Source organism: Chlamydotis macqueenii, chromosome 1, assembly GCF_036417535.1.
Source record: "Chlamydotis macqueenii isolate bChlMac1 chromosome 1, bChlMac1.mat, whole genome shotgun sequence".
Lineage (NCBI taxonomy): Eukaryota > Metazoa > Chordata > Aves > Otidiformes > Otididae > Chlamydotis > Chlamydotis macqueenii.
The window spans coordinates 143,636,636-143,650,181 of NC_141556.1; the positions used below are offsets into that span (position 1 = coordinate 143,636,636).

Here is a 13,546-nt window from a genome sequence, read left to right on the forward strand (position 1 = left end):
CCTTGGGACTGTTCTATTTGTCAAAATTGATAGACTGGATGAGTCAGACATTGAATTGATCTATCAAGGCAATAGCTGCTATGAGCCAGGCTTCTTCTTACAGTGGATTCAGATAACAAGTAGCTTTTTACAATTTATTATAATAATTTGATCCTTTCTCTTACAAAATTATTAAACTGACCAAGTGCAGACTGCAGGTACTTTCTTCTCATGATACAATATTACAGATAATAAATAGGAGCCCCATACTTAAGGCGCCTCAGACCAGTTCTCCATGTGTGTAGTGGTGTGTGGTTTGGTTTTGTTTTTTTTTCCTGGTTTGTTATTTTGCTGTTGGGTTTTGCTTTTATTTTTTTGTTGTTCAAATTTTTACTGTATCTTTAATTTTATTTTTCTTTCCTGGGAAGTTAATCTGACTGTTGTGTGCACACGATAGTTTTAAAAGTTCCTATGATAATGGGTTTGTTTATTAAGCTGAATAGTGTTTGAACTTGATGTTGTTTTTTCAGAATTATCCTTGGACAGCTATGTGATTACAGCATGCTATCCTTTTTGATATTCTTATGCCTGGTCATACAAAAAGAGTATGAAGGATCACTTGATAGGCTTGATATGTACTATAGTTATGAAATATCTTTTATTACTTCTGCACCTTGTATTTTAGAGCAGAGGATCCAATTTTGATTAAAATCTTTGAAGGTATAAAATTTTTGGTTTTTATGTTGTATGAATTATGAACCTTCTTCCCTAAGTAGTTTGTTTTATTTTGAAGATTGTATTTGGAACAGGGTGACTTTCACGAGAAGTTTACTGGTGGGGATGTTTGTGTGGATAGATCCTCAGAATCGGTGACCTGCCAGACTTTTGAACTGACATTGAGATCTTGCCTTTATCCACACATAGACAAGCAGTACTTGGAATGCTGTGGTAATCTAATGCAAACTTTAAAGAAGGATTATAGGTAAGAAAGTTTGTTTTAAATTTGTTTTTCCTTAACTCTTTTTTTTTTTAATTACCAGTGGTATGCAGTAAATTTTATGTTGTATTTCTAAAAGCAGAAATTTTATGTTGTATTTATACTCCAATTTGGTAATAAAAATAAAATAATTAAGGAGGAAAGGGGCATCTAACATGATAGAACCCTGGATGAAAACTTGGTCTGGCTTAAATCAACAGCAAAGCTATCATTTGTCTTCAGTGAATGTTCAACAGGGAAATTGTTTCAAAACAGTACTTTTAATAGTGTTGTCATTTGAAACCGGAAGACAAATTTTAGGAAGCCAGAATATATTTTTTTTTTTAATATGAGATTCAGTTATGATACTATAAAATGTATAGTAGACAAAATAATATTATGCGATATTTTTATACTACTTAGAGTAAAATGGCCCATTCCTTTTGCCTTTCAGGTGATCTAAGTCATCGTGCTTTTAATCTGTCTGAAATACTTAATGTATTTATAGTCATGGTTCTCGTGAGAGCTGTAGCAGTACTTTTCTTCCTACTTTATCAGAAAAGAAAAATCCATACCATAATTTTCTAGGCCTCCATATTAAACTCTCTTATTAGATAGAACTCTCCCTGAGATTGCATGTCCTTCCCTAAGTTCTATTTAGGGAGAATGATGGGATTTTCAAACTCTAAGCTATTTCTGAGAATTGCCTAGCTTGTAAGATGGCTGAATACCATGAGCACTCTGTTAAAGTCAGCTGGGTTGTTCAGGCTTACAGGAAAAAATGGCTTGATTATCTTGTTTTATTTTAATATACATGAAGGCTACCTGAGGGTTAAGCAAAGGATTTACTGTGGACTTCATTAAGTTTGTGTTCAATATTGAGTTCTTGTAGTGAAGATTTTTTTTGTTTGTTTGTTTCTGTAGCAGTTGTGTTTATTTTCATTGTATGATTAAGACTGAGGAATTGTTATATGTTTGTTCCCCGTTTAGGCTTGTAGAATATTTGCAGGCGATGAGAAACTTTTTCTTACTTGAAGCTGGAGATACCATGTATGACTTCTATACATCTATTTTTGACAAAATTAGAGAAAAGGAAACTTGGCAGAATGTTGCTTTCTTAAATGTTCAACTTCAAGAAGCAGTTGGGCAACGCTATCCAGAGGACAGTTCAAGGTAAAATGCAAAATGATGCAAAATATAGTTTAGTTATTTCTTCTACACTTACCTATACTAACATACTTGCGTAGCGCGATACTATTATTGCATGCTCATTACAAGAATCTGTTTTAATGACATTTTAAGCTGTTGTCATCTCTTCTACCCAAGTCACCAGATTAAATCAGACAGTTGGTATTTAGCAATAAGAAATTAAAAAAAATTAATGAAACTACCACTAATTTAAAAGAGATTATCACTAATTAAATCACTTGTTTCCTTGCATAGGTTGTCTATATCATTTGAAAGTGTTGATACAGCAAAGAAGAAACTCCCTGTTCAAACCTTAGATGGTTTGACATTGAGTTACAAGGTAGTGAGTTAATATTTCTGTAGTTCTTATTCTAGAACAGATTTGAAATGTTATATTAAAGTGACTTACATTTTCTGTCTTGATTGTCCTCTCCTCTTCTTAGGTTCCTTGGCCTGTGGATATAGTTATAAGCTTAGAGTGCCAAAAAATTTACAATCAAGTTTTTCTTCTCTTACTGCAAATAAAGTGGGCCAAGTATAGTCTAGATGTTTTACGATTTGATGGTAAGAAACTTCTTCAATTAAAGATAATCTAAAAACTTGTTCTGTGGTCTAAGGATATAAATAGTCTGCTGTTTTCTGCAGTAAGTAGTATAAACTGGTCAGAATTTTGGTTCATTCTATAAAATATTAATCTCTATTAGCTCTGCAAATTAGATACATTACGCAGGGCATATTTTTCACTTCAGCCTCAAGGACAACACTATTCATTTGTGCATTCCGTTTGTCTCTGATTCAGGTCTAGTTAGTGATATTGGAAACTTGTTATTTTATTCTACAGACCTTGCTGTTGAAAGAAGGTCTGTCTGTCACACATTTTTTTTTTTCCTTTATGTGTAGTCCAAGTTTTTTTGAGTAATACCTTGCAAGCAAGTTAAGAAAACAAGATGAAAAAAATACTCTGAGATCAAAACAGTAAGCTAGATAGTTTGGAATACATACTTAAGCTACAGTTTAAATATTTGGGGATTGTAGAAAGTGATCTCAGAGTCTCCTTCACTAGATTAGTGTTTTTACTCTTCCTGTCCCATATAAAGTGGATCCACACTTAATGTCCTAGAACAATAAATTAGAAAGTTGATGGGTTCATCTGTTTTGTACATCAGTTAAGTAATTCTCTTACTAGAAGTATGTGGTTTTCTGTTGTTTAAACTTTATGGGTATGGCTTTGTGCTTAAGTCTTTTCCCCTTTGTGGAGATAGTATACGCATTTATGTTTAATGTAGATTTTTTTTATCTTTTCACATAATCTTTAGCTCTTAAATAGCATTTTCTGTTCTAGGATTTATCAAATTACATAGTACATATACTGTCAAACTACTCAGTATATTGTTGCTATATTTTAGTAACAGATCAGCATAGCAAGAAAAATCTTATATCGGTGTTGTGTGTACAATAATAAGAAATGACAATTTTCAGTTTTAAGTAATGTTTTTAGCTACAGTTTGTCTTCATAAGCCCTTCAATATAATACTTCTATCTTTTCTTTTCAGAACTAGTCTCGGCTGCAGAAAACCCACAGGTTAAGGAAGGAACTTTATTAGAGCAAGGAATGCTTCCTCTATTTGGACTCCAAACAGAAAGTATAAAACAGCAAATACATCGCATGTTCCTCTTAAGAGTGAAACTTATGCATTTTGTTAACAGCCTGCACAACTACATCATGACTAGGGTTTGTCTTATATCACAGTTTCATTTATATTAAGAACTTGTAACTGGAGATGCAGTATTAATTTCCATTTTAAACAAAAAAAACCCAAAATAAAAAGCAAAATCTGTCTAATGTTCTTTATGCAAAATAATTTTGAGATAAACATGTTTCAGTTTTAACTTGGTGGTTTTAAATCAGTGATTCTAAAAATTATTTAGAAGTTCTACATGCATATGATTGATCTTTGGATATTATTAGTTCTTTTTGACTGTTTCTCCCAGTGTTACATGGCTGAAGCACTGTCATGTAAAAATAGGTGTCTGCAAGCTGTTAATCTCTTAAGAGCTATTGTGCTTATAAAAGTGTTACTGCAGACAATTTAGTGAAATGGATCCTTCTCAAAAATCTCTAGTACAGATCCAAAAGTGTATACATGACTTCTCAAATATAAAGGCAATGCATGTAGATTTATATCTGCTCTACTATTGCCTTTTTGCATTTAATAAAATTAATATACTGCGAATCAGCTCCTCCAAGGATAGTCTGTCTGCCCTTGTGCAATGGCAATATTTCTATTCATCTGAGGAATGTCACTGTGCACTTATGAAAGAGCTCAATTTTTTTTTCTGTATTGATGGTAATTTGGAGGGTGAGCCTAAAATTTGAGAGGAAAGGGTGAATGAGTCAGGCAATTTTAGTCTCTTAAAAACAAACAAACAAAAAAAGGAAGACAGTCGTAAGTACTTGTGCACAATGTGAAATTTAATAACTGTGGTCTTTTTAAGATCCTTCACAGTACAGGCTTGGAGTTTCAGCATCAGGTAGAAGAAGCCAAAGATTTAGATCAATTGATAAAGATTCATTACAGATATCTGTCTACAATCCATGATCGCTGCCTACTGAGAGAAAAGGTGAGTAAAAAAAATTGGCATATTTGATGTATTGAGTTTAGCAGGACAAGAAAGTAGTTTGGTACTAATAACGCTGTCTATTTTGCAGTTCATACATACTGAGCAATATGTAGGTACTCTTGAGGAAATAGTAGGTTTTTCCAGAGTTAACATTGAGATTCAGTTTCCCTTGCAAGTCTCAGCTAATTTCTGTCAAGACGAGAAGATAAAAGTAAATTCTTTATTTTTGATTTTACATTACTCATTTGTTTAAGAGTTGTGAGAATCTGAACAAACTGAGGTTTGGTAATGTAATGATGATTATGCATACTGGTATGGCAGGAAACGGAGATACTTAGATACCATTGTAGCCTTTTATCCCATATACTATCTGTGCTTAGCCCTCGCTGAAATAGTCAGCCATGAAATGAATTAGAGAGCAAATACAAAACATATCTTAAATTTGGAAGAATCACATTGTATTTAGGAGATCAGATTCAATGGCATGGGGTACCTTTGTATTGCAGCTTAGTAATGGAAATGATTATTTTTAACAATGAATTTCTGAGTGTTACTCCCTTTGTTTTAATTGTTATTTTAGGTGAGCTTTGTGAAAGAAGCTATAATGAAGGTATTAAATTTAGTACTGATGTTTGCAGACCGTTGGCAAGCTGGCTTGGGGGCTTGGAAGTAAGTATACATACCTAAAATTCTACATGGTCATGATTTCACAGGTCAGAATATGATTTTGAGATATTTTTTGTGTGAATTAACAGGACTTTGCTCAGTGTTTATGAGCAGATGCCAGAGGCAAATTGCTATTTCTTAGCAAAAGTTAAATTTCTTTTAGATAGAACTTTAAGTTTCATGCACTTGTGTCAGTGTATGTTCAGTATTTTCTAATTAAAAAGGTGGCCAATATATGACTTCTAAGTCTTTGAAAAGGTTGTAGGGCATAGCAACAAAGAGGGTTTGCTTTTCCTTCATATTTGTTAGTAACAGCAAAATGAGAGGTTCACTCCTTTAGTTTATGATCAGGTTTCCTGGCTATGATTTAAAATTGTAGGCAGCTAGGTATTGATATTCATTAATTGGTTTATGGAAAGTGGGATTATTTAGTTTGGCCTTCATTCTAGAAGTCAATGCATATTTATTTTTCTTTAGAAAAATAAGGAGGTTTAGAGATTAGATTTAGATTTTTTTTTTATTTTTAATCTGGACTGTCCAAATTGTAAAGCCGTAGTAAAAAAAATTGTGGTAAAAACGTGAAGCTGTGGAAGTCAATGAGAGTTCTGCCATTGACTTTGGGGTCAAGATTTTCATACATAATGTTTGATTCCATTAGTTCAAATGCTCACATTTTGTATTATTGGTAAAATCTGAAGTTATTTTTGGTCTATTCTTTCCTATAGTACCTTCTCTGTAGAAACAACCTGGGATGGATGTCACAGTTGGGATTTTTTAGAGAAGATGTATGCTTTCTTATGTACTATGATTCAAGTTAGAAACCCACCAGTTACTTCCAAGATAATACAAATCTGTTGGTCTGTGAATAAGTTGTTCTTTTCTACGTCATCCTGTAAACTAAATTAAAAATAAGATCTGATTTTTTTTTTTTTTAATAATAAAATAGAATAATTCAGTTGGAAGTGACCTGCAGTCATCATCTAGTCCAACTGCTTGACCAATTCAGGGCTGACCAAAAGCTAAAGCATGTTGTTAAGGGCCTTGTCTGAATGCCTCTTTGGGACATTGACCACCTCTCTAGGAAGCCTGTTGCAGTGTTTGACCACCCTCTTGGTAAAGAAATGCTTCCTAATGTCCAGTCTAAACCTTCCCTGGCGCAACTTTGAGCCATTCCCACACGTCCTGTCAGTTGATCCCAGGGAGAAGAGATCAGCACCTCCCTCTCCGCTTCCCTTCCTCAGGAAACTGTAGAGAGCACTGAGGTTGCCCCTCAGCCTCCTTTTCTCCAAACTAGACAAACCGAGAGTCCTCAGTCACTCCTTATAGGCCATGCCTTCCAGCCCTTTCACCAGCTTTGCTGACCTCCTCTGGATGCATTCAAGGACCTTCACGTCCTTCTGAAATTGTGGGGCCCAGAGCTGCACACAGTACTGAATACAGCGGTGAATACAGCGGGATAATCACCTCTTTCATAGAATCATAGAATGGTTAGGGTTGGAAGGGACCTTCAAAGGTCATCTAGTCCAACCCCCCTGCAAGGAGCAGGGACATCCCTGACTAGATCAGGTTGCTCAGAGCCTCATCCAGCCTGGCCTTGAACGCTTCCAGAGATGGGGCCTCCACCACCTTTCTGGGCAACCTGTTCCAGTGTTCTATAACTCGCATCGTAAAAAATTTTTTCCTAATTTCTAATCTAAATCTACCCCCCTCTATTTTAAAACCATTACCTCTTGTTCTATCGCAACAGGCCCTACTAAACAGCCTTTCCCCATCTTTCTTGTAGGCCCCCTTGAGGTACTGGAAGACTGCTATCAGGTCTCCCCGGAGCCTCCTCTTCTCCAGGCTGAACAGCCCCAACTCTCTCAGCCTGTCCTCATAAGAGAGGTGCTCCAGCCCTTTTATCATCTTCGTGGCCCTCCTCTGGACCTTCTCCAACTGGTCCATGTCTTTCTTGTGTTGGGGGCTCCAGAACTGGACACAGTACTCCAGGTGGGGTCTCACCAGGGCAGAGTAGAGGGGGAGAATCACCTCCCTCGACCTGCTGGCCACGCTTCTCTTGATGCAGCCCAGGATGCGGTTGGCCTTGTGGGCCGCAAGGGCGCATTGCCTGCTCATGTTAAGCTTCTCATCCACCAGCACTCCCAAGTCCTTCTCCTCAGGGCTGCTGTCAATCCATTCCCTGCCCAGCTTGTATTTGTGCCTGGGATTGCCATGACCCAGGCACAAATACAAGGACCTTGCACTTGTCCTGGTTGAACTTCCTGAGGTTGGCACGGGCCCACCTCTCCAGCCTGTCAAGGTCCCTCTGGATGGCATCCCTCCCTTCCAGCGTGTCGACGGCACCACACAACTTGGTGTTGTCAGCGAACTTGCTGAGGGTGCACTCTATCCCACTGTCCATGTCGCCAACAAAGATGTTGAACAGGGCCAGGCCCAGCACGGACCCCTGAGGGACGCCACTCGTGACCGGTCTCCACATGGACACTGAGCCGTTGACCACCACCCTCTGAGTGCGGCCATCCAGCCAACTCCTTATCCACCGAGTGGTCCGTCCATCAAACCCATGTCTCTCTAGTTTAGAGAGAAGGATGTCGTGCAGGACAGTGTCAAAAGCTTTGCACAAGTCCAGGTAGATGATGTCAGGTGCTCGTCCCTTGTCCACCGATGCCGTCACCCCGTCATAGAAGGCCACGAAATTGGTCAGGCACGATCTGCCCTTGGTGAAACCATGTTGGCTGTCACCAACCACCTCCTTGCTCTCCATGTGCCTTAGCATGGTTTCCAGGAGAATCTGCTCCATGACCTTGCCAGGCACAGAGGTGAGGCTGACCAGCCTGTAGTTACCTGGGTCTTCCTTATTCCCCTTTTTAAAAATTGGGGTTATGTTCCCACTCTTCCAGTCATCGGGGACCTCACCAGACCGCCACGACTTCTCAAATACGATAGCCAGTGGCTTGGCAACTTCATCCGCCAGTTCCCTCAGGACCCGCGGATGGATCTCATCAGGTCCCATGGACTTGTGCACCTTCAGGTTCCTCAGATGATCCCAAACCTGCTCTTCGAGTACAATGGGCGGTTCTTCATTCTCGCAGTCCCTGCTTGCACCTTCTACAGCTTGGGCAGTGGGACAGGAACTCTTGTCGGTGAAGACTGAGGCAAAAAAGTAATTGAGAACCTCAGCCTTCTCCATGGCCTGGGTAACCAGGACACCAGATCCCTTCTGGAGGGGGCCTACATTTTCCCTGGACTTTCTTTTGTCCCCTACGTACCTATAAAAGCTCTTCTTGTTACGTTTTATATCCCTGGCCAGATTCAGTTCTGCCAGGGCTTTGGCCTTCCTTACCTTATCCCTGGCCACTCGCGCAGCCTCTCTCTAGTCCTCCCAGGCTACCTGTCCCCACTTCCACCCTCTATAGGCTTCCTTTTTCACTTTCAGTTGGTCCAGGAGCTCCTTGCTCATCCACACCGGCCTCCTGGCCTTTTTGCCCGACTTGTTTTTCATCGGGATGCACCTCTGCTGAGCTTGGAGGAGGTGCTCCTTGAATATGGACCAACTTTCCTGGGCCCCTCTTCCCTCCAGGGCCGCCTCCCATGGCACTTGGCCCATCAGGTCCCTGAAGAGGCCGAAGTCCGCCTTCCTGAAGGCAGAGAGCTTGCCGTGTATTTTCCTTGCTGCCCCGTGGATCTTGAACTCCACTATGTTATGGTCGCTGCAGCCAAGGCTGTCCTTTAGTTTCACATCCCCGACCAGTCCCTACCTGTTGGTGAGCACAAGGTCGAGCATGGCACCCCTCCTTGTTGGCTCCTCTATCACCTGCAGGAGGAAGTTGTCATCCATGAATTCCAGGAACCTCCTGGACTGCCTGTGCCCTGCCGTGTTGTCTCTCCAACAGATGCCAGGGTGGTTGAAGTCCCCCATGAGGACCAGGGCCTGTGACCGTGAGGCTGCTCCTATCTGCCTATAGAGCACTTCATCTGCTCTGTCCTCCTGGCCAGGCGGCCTGTAACAGACCCCCACCATAACGTCCCCTGTCCATCCCCATCCTCTAATCTTGACCCATAAGCTCTCTGTCAGCTCCTCCTCCATCCCCAGGCGGAGCTCCACACACTCCAGCCGGTTGCTGACGTAGAGAGCGACACCCCCTCCTCGTCTCCCTTTTCCTGTTTTTTCTAAAAAGCCTATACCCTTCCATGTTGACGCTCCAGTCGTATGTGTCATCCCACCATGTCTCCGTGATGCCAATGAAGTCATAGCCCTGCTCGTGTGCAAGCATCTCCAGCTCTTCCTGTTTATTCCCCATGCTGCTTGCATTGGTATAGAGACACTTCAGCTGGGCCACCAACAAAGCTGACTTGCTGGCTGGAGCGACAGGGGTGCTACTGGATAGCAGTTTAGGTTTATTTGCACTTATCTGTGATCCTTCCTCAGCTTCTGGACCCTCGGTGCGGGCACTGGCGCCATGCTGACAGCAGTGGGCTGAACTGTGCTTCCCCTCCCCCAGCAACACTAGTTTTCGACTGGCTGGTTATGCTGTGTTTGATGCACCCCAGGATGCAGTTTGCCCTCTTGGCTGCCCAGGCATGCTGCTGGCTCCTATTGAGCCTGCTGTCAGCCAGCACCCCAGATCCCTTTCTACAGGGCTGCTCTCCAGCTGCTCCTCTCCCAGTTTATAGTTTTGCTTATGTCGCTTGAAGCATGAATGACAGTGGACAAGTCTCCAGGGCTACATCTAACGCTCAAGGGTTGATCTGTGGCCCAGAGACCAGGTGGTATGGACTGGCTTATATCCACATTTTTCAAGACTCATTCTCTTTGGCGCAGATGCTACCTAGAACTCTGATCCCTCTCTCCTGTGGCATTAGGAAGTTGCTATTTTTGGAGTGCTTTTCCAATTCAAAGTGTCAGAAATAATTCTGTCAGAAATAATTTGTGAAGCCTGTTGATAAAGACTGAAACTCAGAGCATGTGTTTGCATGTTCTTGGATGTGGCCAGAAAAAGTCATAGCTGATGTAGTGTTACTTGTATCCTCTTGGAAGAGGGGGAAAAAGGAAAGGAGTGACTATTGTGAACTGCATCTTCTCCCTCCTCTGGCACAGTCCAAAGTAGAATTCAAGAGCTGGCTGATAGTAAAGCTGTGTGGGTGTCCCTGGTTTTTTTGGCAGTGTAGTTTTACCCTAAGGAGTTCTGAAGCAATAGGGACCAGGAATGGCTGCCTTGAAATAGAAAGCTACATAGGAATAATAGTTGTCAGTTGGAACCACACAGTTCCTCCTAGTTACTCCAGAGATTTCTAAGATGGTAAGGAAATTATTAACTCCATTGTGATAATGCTCAGATGCTTCTGTCAAAATTGCCTTTGTTTTCCAGAAGAGGTATACACATGCATAACTGAAATATTGTAAGTTCAAGCCAGAATGCTATGCAGAGTACTTTCATCATTTACTGTGAACTTTTGGTCATATTTTGAAGATAACATAATGGCTAGTCTGTTAAGCATTCCTCTGTTAAACTGTTTTGTAGGATGGAATCCATAGAGAAGATGGAGTCTGATTTTAAAAACTGTCACATGTTTCTTGTAACTGTTCTCAACAAAGCTGTCTGTCGAGGCTCTTTTCCTCACTGTAAGTACCTGAGGCATTTCGCATGCTTGCACTTGCTGAGACACAGGGTTTACTAGGAATATATTTGTATTTTAATCTGTTTTAATGTTTGTCAGTACATTTTAATCTCATTTTGTGAGATATTCACAGAGGGACAGGAAGCCTTACTTCTTAATAAGTTAACTTCATCTTTTTTAGAGTGTTCCTGCGCTGGGTTTTTTGTTATGACGGCTATCTTCAGTTCACCTGTTTTCTTAATGAGGGGATGCTGATGTAGTTAAGGGAATGACAAGCAGTTTTCTAAACAAATGAATGAAACTGAGTTCTGGAGGGCATAGAAAAACATTCTTTGTTGTTGTATGGCAGCTGTGATGTATATTGAACAAATAAAATTACAGTATTATGGTGCCTCAACTGCAACTGCACTGAGCTCTTGGCTCTGCCTGTCTGTTGGAAGTTAATTCCTCAGTAGCAGAAATAGCAGAAGACAGCATGTCTGTGCTTCTTGCAGCCTGATAGTAGCTTAAATTCCTAGTCAGTGCCAATTTGAGTTAGGGGGGCACCTCCTGAATGGGGTTAGCTGGGATTTAGATGCATGTTCTAAAGGGTTTCTAAAAGAGGTAATATCTGACGTAACTGCTACTCAGTCAACAAGAGCTGGTCTACAATAACTGTGAGAATGGCTTACTGCATATAACCCCACGCAACCTGTGTTGCCGGAGGGTGTGTACAGCAGTTAGTATTTCAGACCAAGGAGCTAATTTCTTACCACCTGAAATAACTAATAGATAACTGATGATTGAAGTGGTGAAATATTGTCTAAACTGTCAGAGATTCATAAAATAGCTTACCATATTAAATCTTGAAATTTTACAATTTGAAAAAATAAACGGGTATCTTCCTTTTAAATTACAGAATTTACTGTCGCGATAAATACTTGCAGACTGTTGCAAATACAAATATAAACTACTTTTTAATGGTTTGTTTTGCAGTGGAATCTTTAGCTTTGTCACTGATGGCTGGCATGGAACAAAGTTAACACCTGAATCCATTGAATGACTAAAGAACTGAAAGCAGCATTTATGTTGAAATCCCCTTGTTAAAAAACTGTAAGCATTTTATGCTCCAGTTTGAAATGTGTGTAGCTAAATTATGCTGGTGGTTTGGAGCTATGTAGAATATTTCAAAATGTAAATAATGTACAGGTATTTAAGTGTATTGTTTGTGGCAGTATTTTTCTCTGTATGTCTATGCTTCGTCGTCAGAAAACATGTACAATGTAAAATTCATCCTGTGTAAACAATCCTACTTGAAAAGATATAAAATATACTTCATGCTGTAAAAAGGATTTTTTAAAAAATGATGAATAATTGCTGATTTACTTTTTTCATTAATTTTGCAGCTGTGAATAGGTCACAGAGCAGTGTAGAGTGGTGTGACTGAATTCTTATTCAAAAGGTTAGTTGCTTTCATTTTTGGCCTTTGAAAAAAGGCTAAGGGGCATTCATGTTATTTACTTAATAGTTCTTAAGAACTTAATGACTGTTACAATAAGCTGATGTAAAAAATACAAGATTAACTTATCAAAGTGGGTTATTGCAGACCATAAAATACCAGTATTTTTTATGTTAAATGATCAAATGCTTATTAATTTTAGTGGTAAGTCTTGTCTGTTTAAGTAGGATCAAGATCACAGTTTGTGATACTTCATTTTGAACTATTGCGTTGTTGAGATGTTTCAGAGATGGTCAGGTATGACTTGACTATTCTCCTCCTCCTAAGCCTTTTGCAAACAAACCTTACATCTAATAGGTAATTTCTTGTAAAGCGGTAGACTGTAATACAGAAGGGTACGTTCCTAGAGAAGTAAATGTGGAACATGTTCTGTGCAAGATGCCTTGCCCTGTCTCCTCCCCATGGAAGTTTCTGTGTAATTCTGGCATCAGTACACTTCCGTTTAAAAAAAGAAAATCAATCATAGCCATTTACCTCTTTATTTATTTGAATAAATAAAAGATTTAATAATTGGAATTTCATTGTTGTGTGTGTTTCTGCTGAAATCCAGTTGGTAAGTCAGAGGGCTGTTTCTGCAAGGTAAGTGAAGTACATTACTACCAAGTGTGAGACTGTGAGACTAACATTATAAAACTATTTTTTTAGCTGTGAACTAATAATTACTTTATATGAAAATGGATATTGGGGTTCTTGTTTGAACAAGAGATCTCAAAAGGTTCTTCCATGTTATAGCCATAAAATGTTTTCAGGAATTTTTTTTTTTTTTTTTTAAGTATAACACTGGGAAATTCTCTGCTGCCCCGTAGCATGTTCCTTTTTGTTTGACTGAGTGGAGGTTTTGCTGTAGAGAACGTTATGTTTCTATTATCCTCTGCTACCACATGATGCACTTTACCAAGTGGCTGTTTTTTGTGGTAGGTGGACACTATTAATAAAAGTAATTTGTATTTCCAGTTTGCCATGACTGGTTCTCATTTGAGATTCCATATGTATGGAAC

General features: G+C 39.6%; 1 protein-coding gene across 5 annotated transcripts in view; it reads left to right on the forward strand.

The window, feature by feature from the left end:
* The window catches only part of TUBGCP5 (tubulin gamma complex component 5), a 29,311-nt gene extending 16,247 nt beyond the window's left edge, over positions 1 to 13,064 (forward strand). For 4 of the 5 annotated variants that reach the window (XM_086768865.1, XM_086768873.1, XM_086768881.1 and 1 more), the window contains 9 exons: positions 773 to 961; positions 1,946 to 2,128; positions 2,399 to 2,483; positions 2,587 to 2,707; positions 3,697 to 3,875; positions 4,640 to 4,765; positions 5,346 to 5,434; positions 10,954 to 11,054; positions 12,026 to 13,064. In XM_086768865.1, the coding sequence (XP_086624991.1) occupies positions 773 to 961; positions 1,946 to 2,128; positions 2,399 to 2,483; positions 2,587 to 2,707; positions 3,697 to 3,875; positions 4,640 to 4,765; positions 5,346 to 5,434; positions 10,954 to 11,054; positions 12,026 to 12,072 (1,120 nt within the window). In that variant the 3' untranslated portion in view covers positions 12,073 to 13,064. The remainder of the gene's footprint in view (positions 1 to 772; positions 962 to 1,945; positions 2,129 to 2,398; positions 2,484 to 2,586; positions 2,708 to 3,696; positions 3,876 to 4,639; positions 4,766 to 5,345; positions 5,435 to 10,953; positions 11,055 to 12,025) is intronic. The other variant, XR_015261280.1, reaches the window with a different exon arrangement.
* Positions 13,065 to 13,546: the final 482 nt, after the last annotated feature.